A 10,071-nucleotide genomic window follows, 5' to 3' on the forward strand; every position below is an offset into this window, starting at 1 on the left:
TTTTTTGTTCGTTTGGGGGCGCGGCGGCCCCCCGCCTTGGGATTCAAACCCACATTCATTTTTCCCGAGGAATAGCTGGAGTGCAGTGAAGCCGCTGGGCAGTCACTTACTCCTCTGGACGCCGTGTAAGGGTCCTGTTGGTGCCCGGTGTGGTGCCGAGCCAGGGCGGAGCTGTGGATCAGCACGGGCGGTGGCAGGAGAGACGAGAAGGCTGCAAGAGGTGCCCTGGGGAGGGAGATGGCTTTACTCTCTCAGGGCTGTGAGAAAAGCTAACGTCGGGGCTGAGAGCGGGGTGCGGGTCAGAGTTTGCGGTCCATCAACTTTTCCAGACGGGCTTTAATGCGTAGTGAGTTGGTGCGCGTGCGAGCGTGGCGGGACAGGGGTCACCTGGCGGGACAGGGGTCACCTGGCGGGACAGGTGACCTGGCGGGGGTGGGAAGATGAGCCACGGTGCGGATTGTAATTTCCTCACTCACCTCTGTTGCAGTAAACATGCTGAGGAAAAGCTGTGTTATTGTGGAGCAAGAAATCCGAGACAGCTAATCGCAGGGAGCAGCCTGCCTTGTTTTCTGCTTGTCTTTGCTGGCTGTCATGGTTTACAAGGTGGAAACGTGAAAAGCCGACCCTGCTTTCTGGGACGCAGCAATGTGGTGAAGATGTCTTCGAGTGTCAGAGATGGGGCTTTATCCTCAGAAGTGCCTGTTTTGCCTGTGGGCTTCATTCAGGCAGTAAAGGCGAGGGCTTAGTAACCTTTGGCTATTGGGTGGCAGCGAGGAAGGAAGGAGCTTTGCCATGGGGAGCGACAGAAGCTGGGTGCCGAGGAACGGGAGCGCCCACGGCCCGTACCAGGCGGTCAGCAGGGCGCTGCTGCTCAGGAACGGCTCGGCGGGGCCGCTGGCGTGGCCGGCGGGGAACGGCAGCGCGGCCGCGGGGGGCCCCGGGCCGGGCCCCGAGCCGGGCCCCGAGCAGACCTACCGGCATTTCACCACCACCGTGCAGGTTGTCATCTTCGTAGGCTCTTTGCTGGGTAAGTGAATTGTTGGTGGGTGTGGTTTGTTTTTATCCTCATGGTCAGGGACTGCGGACCCGGTAGCATCTTTTGCTGCCTTAGTGACTTCTTGCAATTTGGGTCCTCGGGCGAATGATTTTAAGTTTCTTGTGGGTTTTTCATGTGTAAAAGCTATTACTGTAGAATGCTGTTTCTCACAGATGATAACCGGTACCTTATATGTATGTAGTAAACTTTTCTGTCTGAATGTAATTGATTACACTCTTGTTTTCAAATGTAATGAGATCTGTTCTCTTTCCCACAGGAAAGGGTATGGACCATTTTAAACAACTTTTACTGAATTTCTGTTTCACCCTGCAGTAATTCTGTATTTGTGTCCTACAGATTTTTAATGAGTCCTTTGGAAGTACATTATGCTGTAAATATGTATAAACATGTGCAATCTTGCCTAGCTGTCACCCTTTAATTAAGAAACATTGATTTTAGATGTGTGGTAATAAACTAGTAATATAACTCTATAAATTTGTGTACATTTGCTTTCTAGGTTTCTTATAGTTTGGTGGGGTTTTTTTGTTAGGAATATTTGTGCATTTCATACCCCCAAAAAAGGCAAAATAAGCCTTATGGTGAGGCAAGTTAGCACTGTTTTGGAGATCAGTAAGCTGTACTTCAGTAAGGTGTCACTACTATCTAAATCATTCAAAGCTGCTTATTGGCAATTATGAGGCTTTTCACACAAGGCTTGACTGAGAAAATCTCCAGCTGGCTCACTTATGAGAGTTCAGTAGGACTTCAGTGATAGTAATTGGCTCTTATTATCAAGGATTTATTTTCGGTTTTCCTGATCTTGTATAAGCCTAACGTCCATTTCTGTGGTCATGGTAATTCATTCTGATGTTGATTTTGTCTTTGTAATATTTAATATCACTTAAATAATTTCTAAAAAGATTGTAAGCATAGTCTTGGAACAGCATTGAACTCTGAGCTAAGTGATACACATACTGGTTACTACTGTAAATCACTGAGTCTTTTGGCCTCAATTATTTCTCTGTCTGGTGGAGGTAATGCTTACAGGTTTTGCTTTTTTCTACTTAGCGCATAAGTAGCTGGGGAAAGGACTCTCTTTTTCTGTGTGTTGGGTAGCATTTGGCACAAAATGATAGCCAGCAAATAGTGTCTAAAACATAACAAGATTGGATGAGAAAACTCAGAATTTTGGTTCTTTATCTTTCAAGTTTCGAATTTTAAGAGTGTCACATTTGGGTCGTATTTCCAGACTTACTTTCATGAGCCTGGATCCTTCAGTTTCATTTCAAGAAAAAAAATAAAAGGCTGATGTAATCATGCCTTCAGCAGCTTTGAATTTTAAAAACAATCAATCAACAAAAAATATCATAGCTGTAAATTTTGTAAGGCTATCATAAGTCATGGTTTGGTGCTCCTGCAATTTGTTTTCAAGAATTGGACTCTGTGAAAAGATGGGGACCTGTTACAAGGAGTTTATCTGCAGATGGGATGGCTGGGAGGCTGATGAAACTTCAAGATCAGTAAATTCTCCAGGTCTATCAGAGAGGAAATAATGTGTTTGTTTTTTTTTTAAATAATACAAAAGTGCAGTAGTCCAGTGATAAATGTTAGTAGCAGGCCTTGTGAATTTGACAAAATGGAAACCAATTTAAACTAATTTTTGAAATTGCATTCTTTTCCAGTGTCCCTGCTGCCCCAAAACACTTCTAAAAGAACATTTATGACATAAACTATTGTAACAGCTGAAAACTTTAGTCTTTAAAAATGTCTTCCTATGTCATCCCTATGAATGTACTCCTGTCCCCTCTCCATGGAATGGAAACAAAGCCACAAAGAAGCTGAAGCATTGACCTCCAGAAGGTCTCAGGATTTTTGTGCCTGCACACTCAGCCCTCATATGTGCCAGAAGTTTTGCTTCTGCACATGTTACACCCTGTCTTTGCATCAGTATGGGAGAACACCTTGATATTTACCTTACACTTACGCTTGCACAAATGCCATTAATTAAGCTTTCCTCTTAATTTGTTCTCTGCCATGGTCCTTAGAGCATGGGTGGCATCCAGCTCTTTTCTCTTTTTCCAGCCCCTCAGTTGAGCTGCAGAATAGCAGATTCTTCAATCCAGTGAGTCTCAGGTTCTCTTTGCAGAGGGGAAACCTTCTATTCTTCCCTCTAAAGCATGAGATGGGGTGGATCCAGTGAGTCTCAGGTTCCCTTTGCAGAGGGGAAACCTTCAAAGGGAATTAGGACTATTCTTCCCTCTAAAGCATGAGATGGGGTGCAGTCTCTGCAGAGGCAGGATGTGTGGGTTTGAATCCTTTCTGGTTTGGGTGGATGTGCGACTTGTACATCTCACAATGTCAGTGCATGCTCAAGCCACTTCGCAATTGGATAAAAGAGCAGTACCCTTTCAGAAAGAAGAAATTATTTCTGCTTCTGGCTTGAAAAAGAACAAACACATATGCCCCAGTCTTGAATAAATACTGGGGTCTGATACAAGTAGCAGCCTACAGATGAGGTCCAGAAGATGTCCAGGTCCTACAAGAGGGAAGAACCACAGTCAGGGATGTGAATTGAATTTCTGCAGAAAAATGCAATACTAATAGTCAGTTGTGAGAGAAATGTATGCTGTGGTTTTTTTTCCCTGTTTAAGACCCTTATTTGAGGCCTGTGGGGGGACTTGTAGGAGAAATTCTTGTGTCAGGTTTGCTGCGTTTTGTGAAAGGACGGTGCTATAGTGAGTGTCCCGTCATACCTCTTAGGGGCAAGAAAGAGTCAAACTGTTCTTTTTTACAGTTGCTTTACAATACATTGAAAGCAAATCCTCTATTTATTTATTTATTTTAGGTAGTGATAACAAGGATACTAGATTCTAGAATTATTTTTTTTACTTTAAAAGGGATTATGTAGTTGTTACAAGCTTGCCAAAGCTTGAGCCTGGATGTGTGACCTTAATGTGTGTTGAAGGATCTAACAGGCAGAAACAACCAAAAGTATCAAGAAGAGGATTGCTAGCTGGCATTTTTTCCCTATTGTTTTTTGTCCTAATTTGTAGGGAGTTTTCATTGTTCAAAATTTCTGATTTTGTAAGTAATCCATTTGTTTCATGTTTGGAATGGATAAAACAATTACTAGTCTAAAAATTGCTTATCATTTAGGGCAGTTAGAGATGAGAGTTCTTCAGATAACTTGGTCATGAGTTACCAAGTTAATGAAGCTATAATGTGCTGAAATGCTACAGTCTTTAATAGCTGTTCATGTGATTTTGACACTGTTTACACAAATTTCCTAGTGCTCTTTCAGTGCTTGTGTGCAAGTTCTCACTTGGCAGACTATGATTTTAAAAGTTAAGGACTGAGAAATAAGAGAGGGTAAATCTGCCTCTCTCTGCTTCAAAGACAGCTGGTACTACCCGTTGTGTGCTCCTTCAGCTGTAGCCTACCACCAGCCTGTGCAGCTCCATCACTAACAATGGCAGTCCTTACAGTATTGGCATTTCCCAGCCTGTAACCTATTAGCTTAGGGCAGGGCTAGAATAAAACAGTGCAAATGCTTGTCACCAGTGTTTCTTGCTCCACTCATTGAACTGTGCTTGGATCAATACAAGCGTGGGGAGCATCAGCAGAAGAACTAGGAATAGACACATCCCTCTCACTACCACTTTCCTTTTCTGATCTGCCCAGTACTTGGTACTCCCTGAAATCAAGAGAGTGGGTGCCTCAGGAGCCCTGGAATGACAAATACATGTGTAAAAATGTGTTTCTGGTGCAGGGTCAGCAGGTACAGTATGATTAAATCTACTACTTCTAAAAGCAGTTACTACAGAAGAAGATAAGCAAAAATAACGATGCTGCTTCTGTCAGCCCTCTCATATGAATGGCTGGGTTTTGGACCCTTCAGTTGACTGTAGTGGGCTTAGCAAAAGGAATGTCAATGTGTTGAATTTGTGTGTAAAGCATCAACTTTGATTATCTTAAATAGGAGGGAAAGTGAAAGGCACTGGTGGGAAGAATGAGTTAATTTTATTGGCCACTGGAATGATGCAGATGAGAGCAGTGTTACATGAAAAGCAGCACATGCTGTCACTACTGATGCCCTTTGGTTGACTTAATCCTGTATAGTAAAAGGTGTCAACAGATTTGAGCTTTGCGTGTCCTAACTTGTTTTGAAAGTATGTACAAGTCATCAGTGGAAGAACAAGGGTGGCAGAGGTTGGCTTTGAGATTGATTCCACTAATCCTGCATAAATCTAGCTGCTCTGCCATTCCCTGTGTATTCTGTCTGACTCAGTTTAGAGAATTTTTTACTGTAGGAACTGCTTTGTCTAACCTGTGTTTCAGGCCAGTTTCCTCCCCACCTGCCAGTAAATGTATGTGGCTCAGATGACAAAGTCAGGACTACTTGTGGAAATGAACCATTATTTGCAGTCGTGGTAATACTGGCTAGGGTCCTTAGCTCGCAAGTTGATAAGGCTGCTATCAAAAGGATGATGTTGTTCATGTGAATTTGATAAAAGGAAGGATAAAATAAAATTTAGGTTTGGAACTACTGCTTTATCAGTTACTAAAGTTTGCAGATGGAGACCATATTCTCCATCCTTTTTTTTTTTTTTTTTGGCATGTAATCAGTAATACGTTCATACCAAAAGCACAGTTTTTCATTCAGTTTCAAGAGTTTCTTTTCTTTGACCAGGAGTGAAGTTCTGCTTGGTTTGTTGCTTTTGTTGATTTTTTTTCCTTCTTTAAATAAAAAAAGATATGTGATGACTTTTTTCTGATTGTGTAAATGTTTATTTGGAAGAGGACTGACAAGTATTATTGGAATGGCAGAGAAGGAAAATTTGTTCCCATGTCCATGAGAATTTCATTCCTGTTGCTGGAGAGTAGTTAGACTTCATCTTTTGTGTGATTTGTTGTGATCATAATGGTCAGCATGTCCTGGAGCAATGCAGGCCACTGATGGTTGTGACCATGGCTCTCACTGTGCTAGATTGTCTGTACCCTTGTTGTACATGGATAGGACTTGTTCTCACAGGGCAAGTACAGAAATTAAGAAGTTCAGGAACCTTCCAAGAGGAGGCAAATTTTTGTTGCCTATTACTGCAGTGAAGGGAGGACTGTGTTTTGACTGACTGAGATCCATGGGCCAGGAAAGTGAGACTCTGCTGGCATCTCCCATAGTGACTAATAGACTGGGAGCTACATCTGACTGCAGACATATCTGCATTGGCTTTAAATATAAGAGGACCCTAAGGTACAGAAATTTATGCCATTTGAGAAGTATGCTGTGCAGCAATTCTGTTATAATTACCCTAGGAAGTGTTTATTGTTTTTTGTTTTCCTTTTTCCCTCCTCTGAGGCCTCTGTAAACTGGTTGCATTCTAGATTTTCTCTTCTTTGTTCTCTCATTGTGAAAACCGTATAGTGAGAGGGAGCTCATGCAGTGATCTCACTCTTCCAATTTTTGGGGCATAACTCAGGCTGTTTGGGCTTCTAATATACAGAGCATGCTATGTGGATTAACTACAGCATGGTGGGATTGCAACTGGCCCTGGTGTATGTTTCAGTAATGCACAGCAGAGCAGAGCAGCCAGGCTGCAAAGTGGGATCATCAATGCTACTGATGTTATTCATCACGTACCCACAGTTGGAAGAAACAGAGGCTTCAGATCTTTAACTCTGAGGTCAAAGGGATAGAAAAATGTTCACAGGTTGTTTTTTCACTGCATTTAAGAACTCACATTTGTAACCTGAAATTTATAGTATCTTTAAATTTACATAATTTCTTCCGTCCACCCCCTCCTCCAGCATGAAAACAGCAAAGAGCTGTAGTATATTCTTGGCTGCTATTAAAAAATGAATTACCAGTTTATGAAAGTAGAATATTGAAGCATGGTAACTGTGAAAAGATTTTAGATGCCAAAGAATATGGAGCTACTTCTTGTGTCTGTTACTAGTTTGGAGAAGGATACATGTGGACAAATGACTTTTAAGAAGGCGACAACTGATGAATGGCAAATCGTGAGTACATTTTTAGTAGCTTCCTTTTCATCAAAGAAGATTCTTCGGATTTGCAGTGAATAAAGGAATAGAGCAATATTGCTCTACAAACGATTTTTTTCTCTTGCCATTAGAGGGAATCAGTCTGCAGAGGCTAATGATTACTTTAGCACATCAATCAAACCTTTGAAAGGGGGTAGTACTTCAGAGCTTTGTTGGGGATAGATTGCTGGAGGAGGCTGCAGCTGCTTTCAGTTGAGTGTCAGCAGTGGGAAGGGGTCTTGGAAATAAAGAGGATCTCCAAAGATGACTTGAAGCCAGCATGCACAGTGACCTTAGCTTGAAAGGGAGAGAAAATTGATGGGCAAAATGCAATAGACAATTGCACTTCCCATTATTCTCAGGAGAAGGGAAAGGAAGACCTGGAGTAGGAATTTTGAACGTGATGAGGATATGGGTTCCGTGACTCCTAATGTGTTTTTTTTTCCACAGTTCACTTATTTACATACCATTATAACAGCAGTTAAATGGGTGAGTTTATATGAACTATGCTTTTAGTGATCGTAGCATGGGTGGAGCTGAATCTTGGTGCTGTGTTAGGCTTAGATGAGATTATATCCTATTATCATAGTTTGTAATTTCTGTTGTTTTAATATTTACCATGTTTGAGAGTCTGCATGTGCTCCTTAGGTTATTTGTGTCTGTTCACAATTTTCGTGTTAGCTGAGTAGATAAAACTGCATGCATTTTTACTTTAAAAAAGTAATCATTCTTTTCAGATATTTAGGAAGAAACCTCACACTAGACAGCTGGTGAAAATTATAATGAGAATGTCCTCAGTGACAGTGTCTACTCCCTAGACTGAATGCGCATCTTACAGTTGGTAAAAAATACACTAAAGATATCCCAGATAATCCCAGATCCAGGAAACTTTCTCAAACCTTGTAAATCAGTGCCTTAATTGAAGTTTGGTGAATGAGGCTCTTTGTTACTTGCTCTTTTGTCCTCCCAAGTGTGTCTTGTACAGAAATAAATTTCACTGGAAAAGCTGAGGAGTCTGTGATACAATTTTAACTGTAATCTAGTGGTTATAGCATGTTTTTGGAAGCTGTAGGTTAGATTGGTTACCTCCTGGTTTCTAACCACACTGTGATGGTATCTAAGGGAGGTGTCCTTTGAAGGAAAAGTGTCTTTGAAACATATTAGAATTCCAAATTCTAATCCCTGCTGCCTTCCCAGTGTCTGCAGGCAAGTCTTCAGGCTCACCCCGTTTCCTGAGCATTTCCCGTGAGCTGTTTGGCTCCTGCCTTTCTCTGCCCTTGAAACTGATTTTAATCTCCCTGCCTTGACATCTGTGCACAGAGATGTAAAATGGAATTGTTACAGCACTTAATCCTAAAGTAACTGGAAGTCTAGGTAATGTGTTCATAAAGACAAAATGTATACTAGTGTAAGGAATAAATATTTGTATGTTGGAATAGCTACCAATGAAGTTTATCTTCATCTGTAAAGAATGAAGGAGGCAATCGTGCATTAAAATACTGCAGGTACATGATTAAAGGCTAGACTGAGAGAATTTTGAAAGATTGAGGGGCACGTCTGCAATAGCTCCAGCAAAAGGTTATAGCCCTGCCCTCCAAAAAGGTAGAACCATCTGAAGGAAAAAAAAAAAATGCACCCAAGTTTTGGGGATGGGTAGGATGGTGTTTTTTTCCTACTGGTGTCACTGTTATAAAAAGTGGAATTGTTTTAGATTGTATCTTCTAAACACGTTTTTTGCATAGATTAACTTTGTTGCTGATCAGCTGGAATTGTTGAAGTTTGGCAAAGCAAAAAGTGACTGAAAATCAAGTCTACTAAGAAGCATCAGGCCAATGTAATAATATCTGTGGTAATATGTGCATGTGATAATAATTGCATAGTAATAACATACTGCAGTATAACAGTATGCTAAAGATTTTCCTCTGCATTTTTGTTTGAGTGATTCCCAGCCTCAGGAATAATGGAACCTACAGCAGTAAGCCCAGTTCAGGTTGCACACTAGATGAAATCTGTCTTTTTTTTTTTTAAAGCATAGGTATTATGCTTTTGTTTTCTATGTGTTCTCAGGCAAAATACTAAGCAATTCTCTCCAGAAGAAAAATTGAGTTTGGGGAGTGGGTGAAGAGGGGTTGTGAGAGCCCCTGCAGTCCCTGTTGCTATGGAGACTTTCCTTCTTCCTGTGCTTCAGCAGAGGCAACTCGTCTGGCTTTGGCTGGGGTGCTACTCTGGTAGCACCACTGCTTTTTAAGAGAGAGGTGTGGGGAAAATAACAGTTTAACCAGCCTGGAAACGTGTGAGAGGCAATGATTCATACCTGTAATTCAAGTGTCTGATACTCCGGGGATATGTATGCTAGAGCATTCCTCAGACACATGCAGGGGGGTTAGCTGATGTCTTCAAACATCATGTGTATTGAGGATGTTAAAATGATCTCTATTTAGGGTGAAACTGATTGATACCAGTCATTTTGCTGTCTGTAGTCCCCATGTGAACACTTAAATGACAGCTGTGAACCAGAGCTGTTTAACTAAGTGACTGGATGTCATGTTTTGCTTTTCATTGTGAGTTAAATTTGCTCAAATGCCAGCTGGTGTGTATGTGTGTATCTATCTATCTATCTATCTATCTATCTATCTATCTATCTATTTCACTGACTGTTTTCAACTTTGGTGAAAGTTTTAGATACATCAAGATTTGGTATTGGATTTTATGTACAGTAAATTAGTGTTCCAGGCACGAACGGACCCAAGCACTTAGGAAGAATTTTAAGTGGTGTTAGTTCTTTTATTGATCTAATTTATTAGCTTGCTATCGAGCAGAAGCCATGGGCGCTTAAATTAGGTTTTTATTCTTCTCTGTCCATGTTTAATAATGTCTTATTTGTGTGGTGTTGGAAAAAGTAAGTTTACCACTTATTTGGAACATTTTTCAAGTTGTAGGAAATCATATGCTTTTCTTCCACTCAGAAAAGAGGCTGGCAAGTGTTTAAGTGCTGC

The 10,071-nt window shown here is 41.2% G+C and overlaps 1 protein-coding gene across 1 annotated transcript in view; it reads left to right on the forward strand.

The window, feature by feature from the left end:
- The first annotated feature begins 792 nt into the window (after nt 1–792).
- Nucleotides 793–10,071, forward strand: part of GPR176 (G protein-coupled receptor 176) — a 32,499-nt gene continuing 23,220 nt past the window's right edge. Inside the window, exon 1 of the mRNA XM_010007736.1 lies at nt 793–1,027. Coding sequence (XP_010006038.1) covers nt 793–1,027 — 235 coding nt within the window. The remainder of the gene's footprint in view (nt 1,028–10,071) is intronic.

Source organism: Chaetura pelagica, unplaced genomic scaffold (assembly GCF_000747805.2).
Source record: "Chaetura pelagica isolate M959 unplaced genomic scaffold, ChaPel_1.0 scaffold70, whole genome shotgun sequence".
Classification (NCBI taxonomy): Eukaryota; Metazoa; Chordata; class Aves; order Apodiformes; family Apodidae; genus Chaetura; species Chaetura pelagica.